Source organism: Mustela nivalis (assembly GCF_964662115.1).
Source record: "Mustela nivalis genome assembly, chromosome: 5".
NCBI classification, from domain to species: domain Eukaryota; kingdom Metazoa; phylum Chordata; class Mammalia; order Carnivora; family Mustelidae; genus Mustela; species Mustela nivalis.
The window spans coordinates 92,642,473-92,666,363 of NC_139024.1; the positions used below are offsets into that span (position 1 = coordinate 92,642,473).

General features: G+C 44.9%; 1 protein-coding gene across 1 annotated transcript in view; it reads right to left on the minus strand.

Moving 5' to 3' along the window:
* TNFRSF21 (TNF receptor superfamily member 21) overlaps positions 1–23,891 on the minus strand; it is a 66,373-nt gene that overhangs the window by 25,604 nt on the left and 16,878 nt on the right. The window contains exons 2-3 of the mRNA XM_082729732.1: positions 20,187–20,835; positions 18,158–18,652 (exon numbers count right to left, since the gene is read on the minus strand). Of these exons, the coding sequence (XP_082585858.1) occupies positions 18,158–18,652; positions 20,187–20,835 (1,144 nt within the window). The remainder of the gene's footprint in view (positions 1–18,157; positions 18,653–20,186; positions 20,836–23,891) is intronic.

Below are 23,891 nucleotides of genomic sequence, written 5' to 3' on the forward strand. Positions count from 1 at the left end.
TTACAGCATGGTACCCTTAGGGGGGAAAAAGAGAGACAGGTCAAACTTTTTCTGTAAAGGGCAACAGTAAACGTATTAGGTTTTGAGGACAGGGAGGTCTCTTGCAATTCCTCCTGCAATATGAGATGGTTCACCAAGATGATAGTTCACCAACCCCTGAAACTTTCAACTTGAAGGGACCATCGCTAAATTATCAAATGGCATAAAGATTTAGAAAAGCATTGTGTTAAAAAAAAAAAAAAAAACACCCTTACACACACACACACACAAGATAATGCAAGCTCTCGCCCCAATTATGACTGTGACATGAGGGTGAGGGAAATGGAGACCAACTCTCTGACTGCCAGAGTGTCCCCATCACCTGCCCCATCAGAGTTCCAAATTTTCATCCAGACTGGAGACAGATGTGTTGAATCCCTCTGACTACTGTAGCTGAAAATGAAGCCAAATATCTTTTTTCTTAGGTTAAAAAAAACACATCCCTCACCCCACCGAAATGCAGACAGGGGTGTGTAGCTTAACTTTGCTTTTCCTGTGATGTCAGGTCCTAGAGCTCCGAGAAGGAGTCAAGCAAGCCCTCATTCACGAGACGCTATTCTCACCAGGAGCTGCATGCAAGAAGGTGGCCCTGGCCCCAGGATTGAGCTTTCGAATTGTAAGGTGCTGGTCGTGGAAAGATCATGAACTTGGCCATCACAAGATAGGGTTTCAAATACCATGACCTGTTGTTAGTCATGACCTCTAAAGTTTCGGCATCCACATCGATAAAAGAACATCACCACCTGTCGTCGCATAGGGTAGGAAAGGTGATTTATGGGATCAGTTAGTAAAACCGGTAAGCCAAGAGCCTGCGTACACACCGCTTTCACTTCCTCCATCCCCTCCATCTCTGCACAGACAAGTCGTCGGGGCGATGGACCTAAAAGGTGGGAGGAGTTTTGCAGAGACTTGGGTTTTAGCGCCAGGACGGTAGGTATGAATGATCAAGGCAAAAGCCACAATCCTAGCTTCCTGCGCTTTCTGGAACCTCACCAGTACATGTCAAAAGTACCACCACACAGAAGGGCTCCATTCAGAGAAAGGCAAAAGTCCAAGAAAAAGACATGCAGGGTGTCCCATCAGTACTCACTGCTGACACTGCCCAGACCCCCATCAGGGAACATAAGAACAGAGGCATGAAGTCATCAACCGGGCTATTGTGGATGAAACGGCATTTTTCTTGTGCATTCTAAAATCCTGAATTAGATAGCATCTGGGTAACAACATTAACTTGAGTCTCTCTTTTTTTAAGCTCCATGTCAGCTCCAGTATACAAAAAAAAAAAAGAGTTCCACATCTTTTCATAAAAACCTGAATTGACCTTTATCATCAGAGAGGGTATTAAAGCTCTTTCCTTTTAGAGATAAATATCCAAAATGAGTGCCTTCCTTAAGAATCCACATTAAAGGGGCGCCTGGGTGGCTCAGTGGGTTAAGCCGTTGCCTTCGGCTCGGGTCATGATCTCAGGGTCCTGGGATCGAGTCCCGCATCGGGCTCTCTGCTCAGCGGGGAGCCTGCTTCCTCCTCTCTCTCTGCCTGCCTCTCTGCCTACTTGTGATCTCTCTCTGTCAAATAAATAAATAAAATCTTAAAAAAAAAAAAAAAAAAAGAATCCACATTAAAGCCTCACTGGATGAGGGACGAAGGCCAGGGATGACGGAGCCAGAGGAAACAAAGACTGTCTGTAACACACAACACAGCACCCAGTCCATACTCCACACCCAGCTTCACACGGAACGAGTGCATGGGAGAGTGAATAGGTTATAAACTCTGTGATGGTCCCAAATTCTCATCATTTAAAAGACTCGAACATTTCCATGGCATCTCCTATACTTGAAATGTAACATTGGTTCTCACTATTCTTCTAGAAAGAGAGCGAGAGAGGCAAATAATGAGAAAATTCCCATCAAGGCAATTAATACACAGCCTCCTCCCAGGACAGCTGACTCCACAGTCACCCCCATGCTGGTTTCTGTACATACCGCAGTCTCCTGTGAGGTCCACAAACAACAGGAGACCATGATCTCAAGATTCCCGCCCCTCGATCATCTCCCTAATTCCTGCCCCTTGGACATTGCTGTTAATCGGCACACGCTGGGGCCTCAGGCTTTTCAGCTGCAGTTACAGGGCAGCGCATTCAAAGTACATACACAGCAACAAATGTCAACTTCGAAATCTGAATACAAGCGTGGCTTTAGCCTTCCTAGAATTGATCTTCTTCCCAATACAATGGCAATGTCCTCATTGATGACTTTTTTGACCACCCTCTGCCCAATCCCCATGTTGACTTTGACTACCATTATCTCCAGCACCTAGCACATACTAGGAATAGGATGGATGGATGGATGCATGGATGGATGAATCCTTTTTTTGTTAGTTTCCCCTCTTTCCTGATCCCCTACACCACCTTTTATCATCTCATTAATCTTTTTAACTGCAGCCATTGAGAAGCTGGGGGGGGGGGCCACAGGCTAACACTCCCTTGTCGTGAAGCCATGCCAGATCTCATGTGGTCCCTGATGGGTGGAAGCTGGGCTTCCTGGCACAGGAACCAGTTCTTATGCAAGAGTCTCTCCCTCTGGTGGTGCCCTCTCCCCCATCAGGGTGGCCCACCACATCCATGTCAGGCGCCAGAGGAAAAGTCTTCCGGATTCTGCCCCTGCAGAGAGGAGCTGTCTAGACCAAGATCTGTCTGGCCAGATTACACAATAAGTGCTTCTAAGAGCAACAAACCCGAAACATGCACATGTGTTTTGTAATAACTAGTATATCATAGGATGATTTAAAAATGATCCCATAACAGGGATCACTCCCAATGCATCACACAGGAAACTGCTTTATCAGTGCTTGGGAGCTCAGAATGCCAAGTTAAAAATAGTCTGCCTCGTTGAAGTACAAATGTTAGAGGAACTGCTTAGACTTTATTTTAACCCAAAAGTTGACTTCTGAAGCTGAATTAATCACTATCTTATTAAAGGTTCAATGGGCAATCATAATAAGCTCAGATGAAGTCCAGAAGCTACTAAAACCACAGTGCAAAGGTCTCATAAAGCTAATGATGCATTGTTTACCGAACTACCGATACAAGTTCTATCAAAACTATATACAATTTTCCGGATGGAAAAAACAGAGATCACTGAGGCCGTGAGGAAAACCAATAACCTTTTATTTCATCCCATGGAAGAAAACAAAAAGAACAAGGTCGAAAATGGCTCCTATCTCCTGGTCTTAGTCTATGTCTGAAGCTGTTCATTTATTTATCTAACAAAAATGTACAGAGCAGCGACCACACCGACACTATTCTAGGCTCCGGGGGCATGGCGGGACATACAACAAAACCAAAGCCTTTCCTTGTCCTGGGGGACACGGGAAGTAATAAAATACTCAGTGATAGAGAGTGAGGCATGCTAAAGGGAATAACAGATCAGAGACCAGGGATGGGAAGGCAGGACTGACATTTTAGAATTGGGGCCTCCTCCCTCAGAGCTAAAAGGAGGCCTGGCTGAAGTGACATTTAAATTAAAAAACATTTAAATCATGCTGAAGAAGACAGCATGTCACGCAGGAATGTGAGACAATGGACTCCTAAGCAGAGGGAACAGCGGGTCTGGGGAAGGAAGGGCGGTGGCATACACAAGGAGGAGTAGGGAGGCTGGTGTGGCGGAAGCCAGTGGGCAAGGGGGAGGGTGACGGGGTCACAGGCTGAGAGACAAATGGGAGTATGGATTGTTCTGGGTCTTCAGGCTGCTACTCCGGGTGCAACAAAAAGTCACTGGAGACTTTTAAACAAAGTCTCAATGTCTCAGTTTTGAAGGACATCATTTGACTTCCATGTGGACAGGATCATTCTGGATGCTGTGTCAGGAAGACATGGAAAGTGCCCGGGCAGAGGAGGAGCCCACAGACATCCTCCAAGGGAGGGGACTGACTTCATTTGGGGCAGAGGGGCCACAGTGGAAATGATAGGAAATGGTCAACTTCTGTATATATTTTGAAGGAAGAGCTGATGGGATTTGCTACCGGGTTTGCTAACTATGGGGTGTGAAAGAAAGGGAAGGAGGCTCTCTCTAACGTTCTGGCCTGAGGAACTGGGAGGCTGGAGGGGCCTCTTTCTGCAACGGGTGACTGACGTGGGAGTGTTGTTTGGAATTTGGTTTAGACATCTTAGCTGTCAAGCATCTAGACATCCGGGTTGGTCACACAAGTGAGAGGATATTTGCATGTTGCATCCAGATACGAGAACCAGGTTGGATCTATGCACTTGGGAATAAGGAGCAGATGGACGGTCTTTAAAGGTCTGGGTCACCACAGGAAGGAGAATGTGCAGGCAGAAAAGAGGTGCAAGTCCTCAGCCCTGGGGCCATCTACTGTTTACAGGTCATGTGAAAGAGAAGGAGGCAGCCAAGGAGATGGAGAAGGAGTAGCCAGAGAGGTGGGAGGAGGACCCCAGAGAACAGTGTCCTGGAGGCCAGGGGAAGGAAGTGTTCTGGGCAGAAGGGAATCAAGTGTGTTAAATGCTGGCGACAGGCCAAGCACAGGAAACTAAACTAACAGTTCAGTTACAATCATGTTGTCAGACTCTATAGAAAAGATGCAAGATCGTGGCTAAGATCCTGCCATATTTCACGGATTCTAAGACATCTGAATGCGTATTTGAATCAATGCCTTTTCATAGCTTGGTCACAGTGGGTTTTCTTCCTTAGTGGAATATAAAAAAAATGGTATGTCACCATCAGTGGTGTCTTAGATCTGATAAAACATAGTAAAAGTCATTATTTTTTTAACATATAAACTTGAACCCAACTACATTTTAAAAGTCGACATAACATCAACACACTTAATGTGTCAAATTCTGTGCACAGCCTTTGATGTTAACAACCAGTTATTCGTGAAGAACGAGCAACAGAAATCTAGAAATTCCTCCTCCTCGGCAAAATCTGCTTACATAACACCTGACCAGGCTGATTCAAGGGCACTCATTTTTAAGAATTTTTTTTGTTTCTATTTGTATTTTAGTCCTCTGTGGGGAAAACGCTAATTTGTCTTTCAATACCCCAAAGAGCTTAAATTTAAAAGCTGCCAGTTAGGTAAATTACAAAATAAAATACGCATTTAAAATTTAAATACCTTCTCCATAAAGTCTAGAGGAAGACGTTATCAGTGGGCCAACCTGGGGGGGTTGGGGTGGACAGCAAATGCCCCTCTCTGGCCACTTTGTGCACGAGATGAAGCTTTTTAGGCTACAGTGATAAGAGGAGCTTTTCCCCTGCAACAGTTCTGTCCACTGTATAACTGACAGACATCCTCAGAGGTTAAACAGAAAGGTGCTGTCTGCCGGAAGTGGAATCACTGGACACAAAGATGGAAAAGGCAGTGGGGTGAGGGGTTCATGGGGAAAAAAGCCGCTTCCAGCCGCTGGAAAATCACTGTGGTAGGGTAGCCCCTGGGGAGGGGGCAAAGGACACGGTGGCCTCTTCAGTGAGACATTGTACTCCCTTCAGCCCAGCTTCCTGGTGTTTCCACTTCAAGTTCTCATAGGAAATGTGGGCCAACAGTAAGGTGACGTCTGGAATTTTTGACAAGGTGGCTTCAGGCAAAAAAGGAAGGTTTCTCTGCTTGCAGCTGTCTGCTATCTGAGGCTGGGAAAACCCAAGTTCAACAGATGCGACTTCTGATTAGCAAAGCACCTCTGACTTACTGGTCACAGCCTTTATTTATTACAAGAACCCTCAGAGCCATAAGCCCATTGGGTATCTGGCTTTCGAATTTTCTCCTTTCAAGCAATCGAAGAAAAAAACCGAAAAGCAGGAAATCAGTGTGACTTCTACAAAGGACAACTCTTGACTGATGACAATTTTGTAGTTGGTTTCCTTCAGAACAAGCTGGGCTTTGCTAAAGGCAATAACGTTTTCTTAATGCCGCATGATTAAAAATAAAAAAATCACGGGGCAGTATCTAGAGTCAGACTGGCGTCCAAGTTTAAAACCTGGCTTTGCCACTTCCTAGCTGCGTGACCTGGAGCGAGTTACTCCCTCCACCTCAGTTTCCCCATCTGTAAAATGGTAATGATAGTGGCCTACCTCCCAGAGTTATGGAAATTAGGTTAATATTTAGAAAATACCTGGAGCAGGATATGGCGCTCAGTCAGCGTGAGATGAGTCTTTGTTGAAGAAAAGTAAACAAGATTTAATGGCAGCAAGAGAGAGACCTTTCTTATAAGGTTAGAAAAATAGATTTCATAATCACAGTGTAAGAGGTCATCTTTGCATCCCAGAATCACTTCATGATCTTGCCTACGTCAATACTAAGAGACACCCCACAGGGTCAGTTTAGGGGGAAAAAAAGGGAGTGGAGAAGTACTTATTATCCAATTCCTAACACACTTCATTTGTTCTTCTCTGAATGCTGCATAGAGAAGTTTTCATAATTCAGTTGAAATGTTTTAAGTCATTCCTGAAACCTGATGGAAGAGAATATTGATCCTGTTCAAATGGGGCATATGAGGCAGAGCTTCTGGTTACTGGACATCTGTCCCCTAACCAGTCACTGAAACTTTGGGGAAAAACTCGTGCCAGAAACGCCATCCCTATGAGACTGCCTCCCTGGAAAGAGGAGGAAGGCTGCAGAGCTGGGAATCCAAGAAAAGGGTTTCCTTCACAACCCCCATAAAAACCAATTCTCCTGCACCTGACCCATCCTAAAGGAGGAACCACAGGTTGGGAAGGAAGGAAACACATTTCCTAAACCTATCATTGGAATTCCTAAGGACCAGAACCAAGAATGCTGTTCTTGAGTAAAACCTAAATACAATGCAGATGAGAAGGGATAGGTTTTGCTTGTTTGCTAGGTAATGTGGGACGATGTCACATATAGCTCTGCTTGAGCAGTGGCTTGTGGATAGGGGAAAAGATGGAAGAAACAAAAGATATATTACCAGAAATTCTCCGGATCTAAAAGGTAGCACGCGTCAAGGACTACGTCCTGAACGTTACACAAGCAAATTACTCCCGGTTCTGAAGCAGCACTGTTTCCCCCAAAGAACAGTCTTTACAACCAGATTGGGATACTCATCTTATACAAATAAAGTTATGCAACCAAGTTATGCAAATACGAGGTTTAACCCCCAAGCCAGCTAGTCCACACTTGAACTTCATCTTGGGGTTTCAAGCCTGAGATATGGAAGCAGTTTGGCTGTGGACTGTGTTTAACTTCACCATTCAGTTTTTGCAACACTGAAGGATAGGACTTCAGAACGGAAGATGTTAGAGATAAATGAATCCAAGTCCTTCGTCACTTCAGTGAGCACCACCAGGCCCCACAAGTCCATCCCTTTCCACAGCTTCCCTCTCCGTCAACGGTGGCTCACTGCACCTATCCCCCGGGGCATAGGGTGCTCGCCACCCTCAATGGCCCCAGGCCACACTATCACCTCAGCAGTGCTCCTCACACCATGAGGGCAGGCTGGGTGAGCAAAAGCCCTTTGTCTCACCCTCAAGAATGCTGAGAACCAGATGCCATGTGCCAGACCGTCAGTTCCCTTCAAGCTCTTCTTGTGCTGCTCAGTCAGGCCTTGAGGCGTATTATGGCCAACGTTCTTAGTATAGATGTTTTCTCCACAGCCATTTTTCCCGGCCCCTATGACTCACTAAGTCTCACACTTAACGGAGTTCTACTTGTGTTGAACATCAGATACAACTGTGTCTTACCCTGACATCAGCTCTGCATAAATGCTTAGTACAGCTCAACTTCCTGACTATCCTCTGAGGAAAGAGAGAAAGGGAAAAAAAAGCCGAGCTGGCAGCTTGATCAATATTACAGATGATCTCATTTGATATTTAGAAACAACCCCATGAGAGACGGGAGTTCTGTCCACATTCCAGATAGAAAAACTGAGGAGAGGATCAGTAGCTTGGCATAGTTGCCTAGTGAGGGCCGAGGGTCAAAATCAGAGAGTCCAACCCATCAGCCCTCATCCCTCACAGCACCATGCTACCTCCCCAGGCAAAGCACCGCGTTACCAACCCCGTCTTTCCTGAGTTTTGGTTGCTTCTGTGAACATACATCTTTTGAATATGTCTTCCGCCGACTCCTGCTTCCCTTCATAGCATCATAGAAAAGGAGAAAATGGAAATAATGGACAAATGAGTTACAACAATATATTTGCAATAGTCTAGGCTTCAAATGTCTGCCCACACCACACCCCTCCTCCTCCAAGCACTGGAGGGACACAAGTGAGCAGTGGTGTTGCACACTCGTTAACCAGCTCGGAATTCAAGGCCAACTGCCTGAGTGCCAGTCCTGGCTCATGATGGACTTGAGGTATGATCTTTGTCAGGTCATGCAACCCTTCTGTGCCTTCTACATTCTTAATATGTAAAATGGGCATGATCCTGACATTAGAAGGTTGTTCTAGGAATTAAATAAGAAACTACCTATAACCACAGAATAGTGCCTGGCACACACTAAGCATTCAATAACCATGAAGTATTATTTCTCCCTCTTCCCCCAAACCAGTGTGTCAATAATAAGGCTTTACACAGATTCCGTTGGAGCAATTTCCTTAGAGAGCAATTCTGGACAAGTAAAACTTGAGTTCAAGTCAGAGAATGTCAAGAGCAACCAGGAAGGTGCTCAAGTGCCTAAAAGACCGGCTAAGAGGGTGTAAAGAAAGGATAAATGAAGGTGGGGATGATTCTGCCTCTTCAAGGTCAAGGTGGGAATGTTCCACGTAGACTTGAAGAGCTTTAAGCATTTCTTTACTTTCACCTGTAGCCCAGATCTAATTCATCTCCAGCCATCAGCTTCTTCACTTCTCCAAGTCTGAAATTACCCAATTAAGATGATTAATTAAGCTAAACATCACCACCACCTCCAGCCCCCACTGAATGACCACCTAGGGGCCATTAGCATTCCCATGAAGGCAATCCAGGGAGAAACAAGCCAGAAGATATCCCCCTCCGAAACATGCCTTCATCTTTCTCTCCCTCATTCACTCCTGAGTCCCTGAGGCCAAACGGCTAACTAAGTTCTCAGGTCCCACAGCCAGAGCCTTCAGTAGCCTCACAAGCAAACAGCCTCTCCATTTTGTCATTCAAGAAACTGGAGAAAATGCTTTCAAACCACAACAGCCTTTGTACTGGGCAGAACCCTATAGTCCTCTGAGCAGAGAGGCAACATGGAAAATATAAAAATCACCGTCCCAGGAGTTAAGTTATGGCCACATAACCCTGGGCAAGGCACTGTTCTTCCCTGAGATTCAGGTACAAGTGTACCCTCCTTGTGACCAGTGCAAAGCTATTCTCGGGAACTCTGCTGTGGCTGGGGTTTCCTGGCCCATAGGAGACCACCAAGGTCTCCCTCTGCCTAAAAATTCAGAAATGCACGAGCGCCCTGGACACAGCTTCTCCATTGCAATGGAGGTGACACACTTGAAGAAACTGAAAGACCCAGAAGTAGTTTTCTAACCGCTGCTTAGTCTCTACCATGCTACCAAAATGTCTCACACTCTCCCTGAAAGCTCGCACTGTTACTGCACATTCTCTTGGGCCTCCCCAGTTGTGCGTCCTGGCTTAAGTGGAAATTTTCGCTGCCCCGACCTTACTCTCGTGCAAGCAGGAAGGCAAGCTCTCCCGTGCGGCAGTGAGCACACAGGCCTATCTTCGGCATCGGGCGTTGGTGTGGGGCTAAACCTGGCCTCTTATCTCTGCCCTGCAGCCCCTGCACTCTACTCCCCGGCACCCGCAGGATCAGTCAGGGCAGTGTTTCCCTGGACAGACTTTGATGGGACGGCAGTGCACTCGGTCACAGCAAAATGGCCACATAGATCAAAATCAGGCGACCCTGTGGTGAAGGGTTCAAGTTCTTTTATTTTACAAACAAAGTTGAGAATCAAACAGAGCTAGTCTTCTGCTGGGGATCATGCAGCATTTGAGAAGAACCAGATCTGGATTTCAGGTCTCACAGGCCAATGTCATTTCTGCTGCCACGGCTCCTCCTGTGGGCTGCAGTCCAGACTCGAGAGAACTAGCCCATGGCTCCACTCAGCCAGCTCATCCTTAAAGGATGGCATCTGGTGAATGGATCAAGAAGATGTGGTATATAGATATATACACAATGGAATACTATGCAGCCATCAATAGAAATGAAATCTTGCCATTTGCGACGACATAGATGGAATAGAGGGTATCATGCTTAGCGAAATAAGTCAATCAGAGAAAGACAACTATCATATGATCTCCCTGATATGAGGAAGTGGTGATGCAACATGGGGGTTTTGTGGGGGTAGGAAAAGAATAAATGAAACAAGATGGGATCGGGAGGGAGACAAACCATAAGAGACTCTTAATGTCACAAAGCAAACTGAGGGGGAGGGAGAGGTGGAGTTGGAAGAGGAGGTTGGGGTTATGGACATTGGGGAGGGTATGTGCTATGGTGAGTGCTGTGAAGTGTGTAAACCTGGAGATTAACAGACCTGTACCCCTGGGGCCAATAATACATTATATGTTTATATAAAAAATTTTTTAAAAAATGGATGGCATCTGGGATGTCCTGACCCTATGTGGCAATCAGCATGCCTCCCTTCCAACTCTCCTCCACAGCACTAGTCAGTCACTGAACTAGGATATTCACAGCCATTCACTCTCTTGGTTTCTCTTTGAGGACAACAGGGGTGCGCTGGAGTCTACAGCGGGTTGCATCTGTCTCCTGCCCCTCTCTCCACTCTCTCCATTCAAAGTCTATCGGTTCTCTGAGCAAGCAGATGAAGGGGGGGGGAGACCACTCCCCAAATGACTCTTTCTCTCTCCACGGCTCTGGTGTGCCTGAGAGACATGTTGTAGCAAGTGCATGGTACCTCTGTGGGTGGCAGACCCGTGAGGTAAGACCGAGATGTCTTGGTAAAAACTAGTCTTTTTTCAGAAGGGCACGAAGGAGAAATGGAGCTATTTTTAAGCAAAATACAGGATAACTGCCGCATTTTCCTCACTCCCACCTGTATCTCATGGTCCTGTTATGTAACTCATCCCTTCAGCGGTCTGCAGACTGGGTAACAGTCTAATAGAAATATATTAAATAAATAAATAATCATGTTAATTAATTAATATTAATTAATATAAATATACAAAGGAACACTTATGGCTAGAACTCAAGAAGCTCTCCAGGACGAACTAGTCTGCTTCCTTAAGTACAGCTGCGCGCATGATAAAGGCAAATACTTCAGCCTTTTTCACGGTCATCCTTTCTGGGGGTGAATCAGGAAACCAACGGAGAGATTACCGGAGGGGCCAGTGGGGCTCATGAGTCGTCTCCACCATCATCAACCGCCCTCGTCACAACTACTACTTGCAGACAATTGGCCCCACTGCCGGCAACGTACTGCGCGCTGGGCACACACTCAGTTCACTCTCACAACAAACCAGGCACTATTACGACTCCCATTTTACCCATAAGGAAAATGAGGCACAGGGGGTTAACTAATGGGACCTGGATCACGTAGCTAGTAAGTGGAACCAGATTCCAGAGTCTTTGCTCTTCAGCGCTTATGGTAACACCTTTTTTTCCCAACCTTCTAAACAGAGGCCCAGAGAAGTATAAGGTCTTCACTGAAAGGAACAGGGAATGGAAAATCCAGAATTTGAGAACCCAGCCAGCTTTATTGCTGTCGTTTCTAGTTCGTGAGACTGCTTTCCCTCCCAGGCCCCCTTATCTCTCGCCTCAGACCCAACCACAGGACTCCCATACTTAAGTCCCAGCTTAAGGTCTCCCCACCAGACCAAGCCCTCTGGTTGGTATAAGTAGAAAGTACACAAGCACAGAAGCATTCGCAAATTAGCAGTTTTCTCCCTCCTCACATCTCCCAGCTCCCCAGTGTCCACGGTCAAAGTTTCCACTTTGAAGAAGCGAATCAGATGGAGGAATACCAGAATTTTTTTGCATATTTTAAAGCACAGCTATCATGGAAGCCTCCTTTAGCTCTGAATACTAATTCTTGGTATCTGTGGCAATCTTGTATCAAGAACCCACCTTCAGATCTTTATGTTAAATCCCTAATACCGAATATTATCACAACTCAAAAGGAAAAAATCCAATAGTTCAATGGGTTGAAAACCAACCAACCTTGAAAAGGATTAAGTGGATTAATTAGCTCATGGGCAGAACTTTCTATGATGGAAATGTTTTCTATCTGTCCTGTCCAATACGGTCATTACTAGCCACATGCAGCCATCGAGCCTTTGAACTGGAGCGGGGACAACTGAGGTATTGAATTTTTTTATTTTCATTCATTTCACCTTTAAATTACACAGGGCAGGTGGCTCCCATATGGGCCAGCTGGGCTCCAGACCACCCTTCCCAGGACCCTGTGCTACTAACCAGGCATGGGGTCACACAGTAAAACCCAGTTGCCTGCTCTCTAAGGACTTCAAAGCAATGTCGGGAGACAAACCACATACACACACACAGGTCAGCAGTGACAGTAAGAGCTATGGGAATTACAAAACAGCATCTTAGAATCTAGTTCTACAGAAAGAGCCCTTTACCCTTTGGTTACTGGGTTTATAAAACAGTCAACTACAGAAAGAATGTTGTCAGCTCCTCGTACTATGGCTTTTGCGGTCCTTATATGTCCTGTACTTAAAGTAGCTACACCCGAAGGGTCACTGCCCCTGCCAAATGCTTCCTATCTCCCCAAGACACGGGAGGAAGAATGCGCTAATCAGGAGCTAAGCTCAGTGCAAACGAGATAAATCCAATTCCTGTTTCTCTCATTTTATTTTCTCTTCATAGCCTTAAGTATGAGAGAAAAAGAAAAAATGATCAGGGAGAAATACTGTCCATCTCTTGCTCCTTTGGTCACTTGGCAGGGCCCTCCTCACTGGATATGTTCCTCTCATCGGCACGAGCATTTTCAGCCGGATTTCTACTCCTCAACCTGTCTTTCAAACTTGCCCTCTGAAGCCCTAGGCCAACCGGTTGGCCGGGAAGCCAACTTCAACCTTCTGCAAATAGTGGAAGAGAATAGGGAATAAAGGAAGGAAGAAGAGAGACAGATAGGAAAGGGAGAGAGAGGAGGGAAAAGGGAAGGAAAGGAAAATAGAAACGGCCCATAAAGGAGCAGTGAAGACAGCGCAGAAGTTGATGGCCATCCTCAGGATCCTCGTTCTCAAGGGGGCCTGGACCACAGTTCTCTATCTTCTGTGGTTACCAGGAAGCGAATGGCATGACTATTTCGAGATCGTTTGAGCTTCTTGCATTGCAACATATGGCCGGTTAAGTACAGACCAAATTTCACTATCTTCACTTTGGTGCCTTTTGTGACAAAACAAACAAAACAAAAACTACTGTTTCCCATGTAACCTCCCAGTTAATGTGAACCCACACTCATTCTTAACTTCAGATGGACTATTCTGGATGCACCGCTTGCCTCATTGTGTTGGGCTCTACTACAGAAAGAACTAAAGTTTTTTAAAAGTGACAGAAACAGGGGCGCCTGGGTGGCTCAGCGGGTTAAAGCCTCTGCCTTCGGCACGGGTCGTGATCCCAGGGTCCTGGGATCGAGCCCCGCGTCGGGCTCTCTGCTCAGTGCAGAGCCTGCTTCTCTCTCTCTCTCTCTCTGCCTGCCTCTCTGCCTACTTGTGTTCTCTGTCAAATAAATAAATAAAATCTTAAAAAAAAAAAAAAGTGACAGAAACATGGCAATGGAGCGTTAACAAGAGACATACATCTTGATGACACTCGGACCCGGTAATGAACTCTCACACAGGCTCTTGTGTCTAAAAATTTTTTTTTTTTTTAAGATTTTATTTATTTATTTGACGAGAGAGATCACAAGTAGGCAGAGAGGCAGGCAGAGAGAGAGAGAGAGATGAGGAAGCAGGATCCCTGCTGAGCAGAGAGCCCGAAGCAGGACTCCATCCCAGGACCCTGAGATCATGACCTGAGCCGAAGGCAGCGGCTTAACCCACTGAGCCACCCAAGCGCCCCTCTTGTGTCTAAAAATTCTGAAGGGACTTCTAATTCTGTTGCTGCTGGAGACCTATTACAGGGAACCACAGTACAGTCCCAACCTACCAGACACAACACTGCGATGACTTCAGAAAGGAAGGAAGCCCACAAGGTACCACAGCACGTTCACTCCTCGATCCTCCTGGCTACATAGTGTCTCACCCACTGTTTCCAACACTAGCATTCTGTGAAAGTGGGATTGCAGTTTTCTAGAGTTCAACTTTAAAAAAACCCGAAGTCCACAGGAGGTAGAGAGGGGTGAGTGGGACCTAACAGAGAAGAGGCTGTCATTGGTGACAAAGATGGGAACCAAGACCCCAGTTTCAGAGTGCAGATGGTCTCTAAGGCACTCAGGATCTTGGGCACGTCTGCTGAAGGCAGGCGGGGGTAAGGGCGGTCCTGCACACCCTTTTATAGGGCATGCCCCAGAGCTAGGTGATTGTATCCCCACTCTCATCCTCATGAACAATTCAGTGGGAAAGGATGAGGACCACATTAAGACCTTATTATACAGGATCATCGGCTGCCCAGAACTCACAGTGATCAGATCAAACAGGTAGAGTTTCTAGAGGCCTCTCTGAGTCCCTGGGATGGTTTTTTATGAAACAGAACCTCTCTTTGTAATGGGATTTTACCTGGTTGTACCTGTGAGAATAGCAATTTGGAAAGAGGAGACCTTCCTCAGGAAAAAAACAAAACCAAACCAAGCAAAAAGAACACCTTAAATATAAACATCTCGACGCAAAAACCTGGGGGAAAGGTTAATCTATGGGAAGAGGGAGTTGCCCCTGAATGAGACTATTGTTATTTAACTGGAAAAGCATCTCGCCCAGGTCCTGCTATCCTAGGAGGCATGGTCCGACTTTGTTTGATTTGGCACTGGTATTCTTTTTACGAAATAGAATATTGTTTCAAGGACACAGGCACGGAAGTTTACAAGGTGACAGTGGTCATAGGAACGTCTAAGTTCCTGCATTAGGCTGCTTTTTGCTGCTGGACCCAGTTTTACTTCTACGATTCCCAGTGTTCTCAAGAATTCTGACAACGAGACTGCAAAAGAGCATTTAGAAATACAGCTGATCGGGATCTAATCCGTAAGTGCAACCACTAGAGCCACAAAGTCACTTCTTTAATAAACTGGGAGAAGAGTTCCAGACATTTACAAATCCAGCAGGATGTTCTAGGCTAATTTTCTCCTAATGAGATAGATCAGAATGAGTGTTCCGACCGGTCACTGAAAGGGCAATTCAATGAAATACCCAATCCTGGACGGATCCTAGACCAGAGGAAGAAGAGATGCTATCAGTCAAGGGCTTTCCTGGGTCAATCAGCAACACTGGACTACGGACAGTGAATTAAAATATCATATCCATATTAAATCGATTGAGTTGAAAATGACCACATTTTTTTTTTTAAAGAGACTGTCCTTATTGTCAGGAAATACATACCAAGGTATCTAAGCATAAAGTGCCATGCAATGATTTAGAAAAATTACTGTACATATGTACAATAATGACTTATGATGGGGCAGCATCCTGATAAATGCAGCACAGGCTGAAAACATCATTTAATAGAGTAAGTCATGAGTGCATTTAATACATCTAACCCATTATGCTCAATTAAAAAAAAATACACCTCATCTACCAAACATCACAGCTTAGCCTAGCCTACCCTATCCATGCTCCAAACACTCTTATTAGCCTACACCAGGCAAAATCATCGAACACAAAGCCTATTTTGAAATAAAGCGTTGACTATCTTAGGTAATTTACTGAATGCTCTACTGAAAGTGAAAAACAGAACAGTTATTTGGGGCCATAATGGTTATAAGTGTACTGGTTGTTCACCCGTGGGATGTGATGGCGGACTGGGAGCTGCTATTGTCCAGCATCATGAAAGAGGATCATACCGTGTATCACTAGCCCAGGAAAAGATCAAAATTCATAATCTGAAGTACGATTGATTTCTACTGAACGCATATCATTTTGGCATCATCATAATACTAACAAATCTTAAACTGAACCATCATTAAGTCGGGGACAGTCTACATATATATACTGTATATCATGTGTTATAAAACATCAGGCACGCCTGGGTGGCTCAGTCTGTTAAGCGTTTGCCTTCAGCTCAGGTCATGATTTCAGGGTCCTGGGATCCAGCCCCACATTGGGCTCCACACTGAGTAGGAAGGCTGTCTCTCCCTCTTCCTCTGCCTTTTCCTTCACTCTTGCTCTCTCTCAAAGAAATAAAATCTTTTAAAAAATTATATTATATATACTATATAACATTATGTGTAACTAATATTATATGTAACATATTAGTCTATATTATGTATATGTCATAATATAAAGTCTGTATGTATTTTTATGTAAAAAGTGCAAATAAAGCAAAAGGGCAGAATTTAACAATAGTTCAATCTGGGCAAAGATATCACTGGTATTTTTTGTACTATCGCAAATTTTTCTGAAGTCTGAAATTATATCCAATCAAAAATATACTTTACTTAAAAGGAGGGGAGAATTAAAGCCTTTCTTCCCCAGCTGGGTTGCCAGCAAAGAGATGTCTTATTCAAGTCTATGAAAGCTCTATCCCAGATAGGACGTTGGCCTCAGTCTGATTTTCACTCGGTTTGGTCATTCACACAGACTAGCAAAAGGGAGTAAAATGAAAGGTTTTTTTTTTTTTTTAAACTTTCTCTAAATATCTCATTATAAAAATTCCATGTGCTTATTATAGAAAATTTGCAGAAAAGAACAGAAAACTAATAAAGAAAATGAAACATACATAAATTCCACCATACTCCACTGAAGTGGAAGAAACATTATTTTTATTTTGGTGTATTTCTCTTCAGTCTTTTTCCCAAAGTTTTCAGAATTGGGATTATATTGTATGAAATGTGTAGCCTGTTTTGGTTTTATTGTTTTCCTTTAACCTAGTATTAACATTTTCCTATGTCATGGGTAAAAAAGGAAAAAAAAAAAAACTTGATTCAGTCTTCAATGGCAATACGTTTTCCACTATATGGATATGCCATAATTTACTTATTCACTTCCCTAAACCTGGACAATCGATTATTTTCAATTTTTACTTATTATACATAATGCTGACTTAAATGTGTAAGACCTCTGTGCTTAAATCTTTTTTTACTATATCTGGTTTATACTTTTATGACAGTCACAAAAATTAAGTTACTGGGGCAAAGGGTATAAACATTGTTAAGATTCAATGCAAAAAAAGGTCAAATGACTTTTTTTTTTTTTTTTTAAATGTGGCCTATGCCTTTGTCTTTAAGGAAAAAGGAGACACCGAAGGGGATTATCCAAACTTGGGGCTGACAGCTCAGGGAGGATTTAAAGAAAGGGAAGTTACTGCATCAAGCGCAAACCTGCAGTCTTCAGACCAAATTTCGCTGCGAGACGAGTTCTGTAAGCTGTTGCTTGTCTTCAGAAAAGGAAAAACTGAAATGTCCTGGCCTGTGCCAAGGCTGGCTGCTAGGCAGAAGATGTAGGGTCCGGCCTCAGATGATAACCAGTATATTAAGCTTAGGGTCTCTACAATCTAAAAGATCTATCTTCTTGATAGAAATGGGATCCTAAAAATTCAAGGAGGGGGAAAGCACATGTGAGAAAGTGATAGGAATCTCTAAGCAAGGTTCCAATTCAAAAAGGCAGACTTAATTAAAACAAGTTGGATTTTCTGCCCTCTAACTTTTCAGTAGTCTGGTATTGTAGAAGCAAGCCACCCAACAGTAAGAGGAGACGTGGAATCAGGCCCGTCCGTCCTGAACAAACCACCAGCCTGGGTCAAGGACACTGCCAAACCTCCAGGAACACTACCTCCTCGCTTATTAAATGACACGGTTGAACAAAGTCCCTAGGTCTCTGGTGTGTCAACAGTCTCCTCTAAATGTGCCAAGGGGAGAAAAGGGCAGAGTGGTTATTCTCTCTGAACATATTATAGCCAATGCTGACCATGTCACTTTTCATAACACAACTAGATCAAATGGCCCTTGTGGATAGGAATACCTGGAAGCTTAGCATTTCCCCCTCTTTCCGGCAGCAAAGACTGAGAAAGGAAAGGCAGGGGGATGTGTGAGCAAGGAGAAAAGAGGGCTCACCGTGGCCATTGCAGTAGTAGATCCACTTCTCCCGGTTCTGGGTTGGGGTTGTGGATTTCTTCAGCCCTGCCTTTTCCACAATGGCGCTGGGATCCTGCCGGGGCCCCTTCTTCAGAGTCCTTGAGCTTTTCCGGATACTGCATACCACTATCACCACAAGCACCAGCAGCAGGAAAAGCACAATCATCCAGGGCAAGTGTTCATTGATGTCAAAATGCTTGTGTAAGTTCTGTCTGGGGTGACCCCTCTTGAGACCTTTGATGGGCGTGCTGGACTTCTCACCCCCAGTGGCCTCCATGGATGGCAGCAGCTTCAGGATGTGTCTATGGTGGGGGCCTTGCTGGTGGCTGACTACCTGGAGGTTTGGGAGGGTCTTGTTCACGCCTTCCTCACCCCTCGCTGAGCTTGTGTTGTCGGGGACTGTCCCTTCCTGGATGCCACTCGGTACCTTTGGTCTAACAGAGGCAGAAGAGTTGGATTCTGTTGAGTTCATGCCTAGAAAAAAAGGAGGGGGGAGACTTTTCTATATCTGGGGATCTGTATATGCCTCCTCTTCCTGCTCATCGCCACGCCAGGCCAGATAATGAAAGAAAAGATGAACTTTGGAGCTTAAGAATAAATTATATTGCACATTTTCGTAAAGACTCTAACAGCGCCTTTATGTGGAAGGTAAGAACTAAACGTCACAGCTTAACTTGCTTCCTCATGGCCAAGTCAAGATCATCTCAGGGACCCACCATCTGAACTTCACAGAAGCTTCCCCTGTGCTTCACATACAGAGCAGACTCATGTATGCTCAGGGCTCTAGTCAGCTCTTCAAATTGGATCGATTATTCACAAAATTAGTTCCAACTGAATCCCTTTATTCTTCCTTTCCCGCTTTTTGGCCATTTCAAGATACAATGGTAAAACTGACAATATGACTAATCTAGGGAAAAGAGCTCAAACTTAAATCCAAATCTGACCAGTGAAAGCTCTGGTGAGACCAATCAGTGAATAAAACAAGGCTTTCTTAGGATTTATTATTAAGAGATAAGTTTTGGGCTGACAGCTTAGTGGACTTCCTTCAGAGAAGCTTCCATAGTAGTCTTCACTAAGGAGTGTGAGAGCCAGGTATTTCAAGTCCCAAGAGACAGGACCTGGATTGCATCATTCTGTGAGAAAACCTGCACAGGTCATTCCAGCTCTCTGAGCTTGTTTCTTCATTTCAAAATGGCGGTCATAAGGCCCTCCTTACAGAATTATCATGAAGGTCCAATGTAATCACACATGAAGAGTATGCTAGAAAGCACAACTCAAGTTGGCAATCACCTCAAGTAAATTAACCAAAAAGGATTTGGGAAAAAAAAGAGTAAATTTTTTATTCTGCCCCTGACCCAAAATCCTGAAGACAGCTAAGATACTCAATGAAGGGCATAAAATTGAAATTATTAAAAAAAAAAAAAAAAAAAAAAAACTTATTTCCCAGATGTGAATGTTAGTTATCTTCAGCAGGCTACAAACGTGGTTGTTTCCCAAAGCTTCTAACTTTCGTTCCCCTTTTTTGCCCCACCTTGGTTCCCATATTTATCCCTCCCTTCCAGGCATCATGGTATTTTCTCCTTCTCTTCCTTCTTTCCTTCTGGCTATGCCTATCCAGGATTGATTCCATGTTGGAAAGCTTTGAATCTGAAAGGAAACGTGAGCATCTAAATCACTCATGTATTTGACAAGTTTGAAACCAAGGCCTGAAGAAGACTTACATAAGGTCACGCACTGTCCTTATTCCTCTCAGTTATTTTTTTTTTTAAGCTTGATGTGACCTAGTTTTTAGATATCCGATCCCCCCCGAACAGAAAACCTGAGTCTAAATGTTTCTAATACATCCAAAGAAGACAGATTAAATTAGCCACAAAATGGAGGCCCCTTCTATAAGGGGTGACTTTGAAATACACAAAATGGAGAAAACATCCTTGATACAAGCCCATGTTGGGTAGTTCCACTGGGCTCAAAGACTTTTTCAAATAATGAACACATGAGGTTAAGTTACCTTTGGGAACATAAGTGGAGGAAGGGACTTCATGGGATTCCATGTGCTCCGGGTGTGAAAAGATGGCTGTGCCAGGGGCAGGTGAGGTCGTGCTGGAGGACAGAAGTGGGCCACAGACATTGTCTGCTTCCTTGGTCCCCGGCTTGATCACCACCATGTTCTGACTCAGACAGTCTGTGTATACTTTGCATTTCATCACACTAGAAGGCACATCAGAGAAGGTACCCCGAGCACACTGCTTACACCGTACATCCTCGGTCTCCGTCCCTTTCTTCCGCACACCCCAACCCACGGGACACACCGTGTGGGGGGCGCAGGTACCATTAAACTGGAACATGCCAGGTGGGCAAGCACATTCTCGGTCAGTCAAGGCAGCACAGGGTAATTTCTCAACCATTGGCCGTGGGCATGGCTGACTACAGTCATGGCATTTCTCTATGCCATTCTCATGCCTGGTAAAGGTCCCCACAGGGCAACTGCTACAGACACGCAGGCTCGTGTTGGTACAGTGCTCAGACACATAGGTTCCTGCCGGACACTTGTCACAGGTTAGCACCTGGCCGGTGGCATGGTCGACATGGCGATATTTGCCAACGAGATTTGGGGCCTTCGGGTCTGGTTGAGCGGTGGTGGTGCTAAGGAATCCGAGCTGAAAGAAAGAAAAGGGGAGGGAAAAGGAACAAAAACCGAGAAGGGGTTACATAGGAACAGAGGAGAAGGAAGGATGGAACAATCCCAACACCACCACCATCATTGCCATTAAAGATCTAACCAGTCCTGCAACCTCCTAACACTACTAGAGCGACACAGTAGAAGGAGAGAAATACTCCAATTCCATCCTGGGGCCTGACCTACTAGCTATGAAGCTTTGGTTTTGTTCCATGACCTTTGCCTCAACTTCCTTCTTTTCTGTCTGTTCAATGGAGCTGACAATACTGCTCAAATCAATTGTAAAATTCAATCGAGAATATGAACATGTAAGCACTTTTCTTTTATTTTCAAAATGCTATACAGAGGGTCCTGGCTCGATCAGTTGGTATAGCATGCGACCCCTGATCTCAGGGTCATGAGTTCAAGCCCCATGTTGGGGACATAGAGCTTACTTAAAAAAAAATCTTGGGGCGCCTGGGTGGCTCAGTGGGTTAAGCCGCTGCCTTCAGCTCAGGCCCTGATCTCAGGGTCCTGGGATCGAGTCCCGCATCGGGCTCTCTGCTCAGCAGGGAGCCTGCTTCCTTCTCTCTCTCTCTCTCTGCCTGCCTCTCAGTGTACTTGTGATTTCTCTCTGTCAAATAAATAAATAAAATCTTTAAAAAAAAAAAAATCTTTTTTTTCAAAGTTAATTTTTTTTTTTAATTGCTGCATAAAAAAGAAAAATCCTAATGCAAGAAGAAAATAACTTGCTGAGTAGCTGTCTTCCTTCCCATGGCACAAATGCTGTCATTTCTTAGTACCAGGATGAAGTAATGGAGAAGCGGGATGGAATATGGTCAGGCTGCTTCTGCTGGAGCACCAGATTACGCACATGGACTTCAGTGATAATGTCGGAGTTTTTCAAAGGTTTTGTCAATGCAAAGCCAAACATCTTTCAGTTTTGGTTTTGTTTTACTTGCAAAACAGAGGCAGGCCCTTGGCATTCTTAATTTTCTTTAAACAACAGTATTGTTGCTTTTAGAGGTATATCCTGTTCGCTCAGCCCCTAAAGGCCATGGTCACACTGGAGCATGAACCTGCAGACACCTAAGAGGTCCGGGCACAAAGCTGGGCCCAGCAGGGACTCCACCCAAGTAAATTTAATTCATAGGACAGAAACTTCTCCAAGCTAGACGGGATTTTATAGTACCTTCCCAACTGAAAAGTTGGGAGATAGGAAATTATATTTGTGGTAGTAAATCCTGAGTTCCCTCTGAGGGTGGGGGGAAAATATTTAAGAATGAATATCGAGAGAGAGTTCCAATGGGGAAGTTTCCATGGTCTTCTACAAAATGGAGAATGGTTCTGTGTCAAGAAAATAGTGGCCATGAGGTGCCTGGGTGGCTCAGTGGGTTAAAGCCTCTGCCTTCGGCCCAGGCCATGATCCCAGGATCCTGGGATTGAGCCCCACATTGGGCTCTCTGCTCAGCAGGGAGCCTGCTTTCCCACCCCCGGCTCTGCCTACTTGTGATCTCTGTCTGTCAAATAAATAAATAAAATCTTAAAAAAAAGAAAATAGTGGCCACCCCGTACGATCAGATGTCCATCAGGGCAAGCTTCTTCCAAATTAGTACCAGGAACTAACAGAATAAAACAAGAATCTCTTCCAAAATTGATCAGAGCTCCCGTCTTGTTAGCACCTTGAAAGATAACCCAAGATTCAGTTCCCCTCCACCTCAAAATTTAACAAATGTATCTCCCTTGAAGTCCCTCATCCTGTGCCATACCTGCCTCCAGTTAAACAAACAATACCGAAAACAAATTTCCGGCTTGTGAGAATCTATTCATCCTTTCCTTAATGTGGGACACACAAAAAAGGGCTAGTGGTTGATTTTTCTCAGTGAGAAACTTAATGGCATTTGGGACTGAAGGGAAAAAAAAGTCTCTTGTTTGATAATGGTAAATTTTGTACTATCTCCCCTTTCTGCTTTCTAGCTTTCTTTCCTGTTCTTGGTCCCTCCCTGTGCAAAATGCGCCCAGCCCCCCTCTTCTGCATCTGGCAGGCGTACTGGATGGAGGGCATGAAGCCACCGCCGTCATGTGGAGCCTGGGTTCCATTTGGCAAGCAGCTAAGGAAAATCTCCTCCCTGTCTCCTTGATGCAAAGGACCCCCCCAGGAGGTCGCGAAAGGGCCCCTGTTCCGTATCTCTCCGAATTCCTTCCCATCTAGTTTCTTAGCGCAAAAGCACTTTTAGATGACCACAGGTTCTAGAATGTGAAAGATGTATAAATAACCTAAATGGCAGGTTATTACACTTGAGCAAGCGAGTTAAAAGCAGAGAAGGCAACGGGAGACCTGGTCAGAGGGCAGATCTAGTCAGAGGGCGGAGGTCGGAGGTCGGGGACAAACATCACCCTGTTGTGCTGTGGGCTCTGAGTCTGGCCCCCTACCTGTGCTGGAGGCTGGGCAATCAGCCAGGTACATACCTCGAGCACAGGGTGGTGGTGAACAGCACCAGTGTGTGCGCTTGTGTGTGTGTGTGTGTGTGTGTGTGTGTGTGCTTGTGTGCACATGCACATGCCCAGGCATAAGGTTGGGGCTTGTCTTCCTACAGCTTCCCTTCTTTCCCCAGGGCACACACTTGTTGGGGATCCATCAACCCCCCCCCAACTACCAAATTCCCAAAGGCCCCCCCAGCAGCACACAAAACCCACCTCCAAATCCCACAGCACCCACACTCTTCCCCACTCATTAAGCAAGATTTTTCAGTTCCTGCTTCATTTAAAAATAACCAATCAAGTTTCTAACTAAAGCAAAGCCCGGGGCTCTTTAATGGCATCATGTGAAGTAACCCACTTTAGACAAGGTGGCTCTGTAAAAGGACCTTTCATTACCCCAGCTTACAGGCGGCAATTCCAGCTCCTCCACACAGAGTTAACAATGATGCCTCAGGATCTCACCAGGACTGAACACTAGAAATGAGATCTGGGCAAACACTAGGGATGACGAACGCACAGTCAGGTATTTGTTGAAGACCTACTACGTGTGTATAAGGCACTATGCCACAGGCTGAC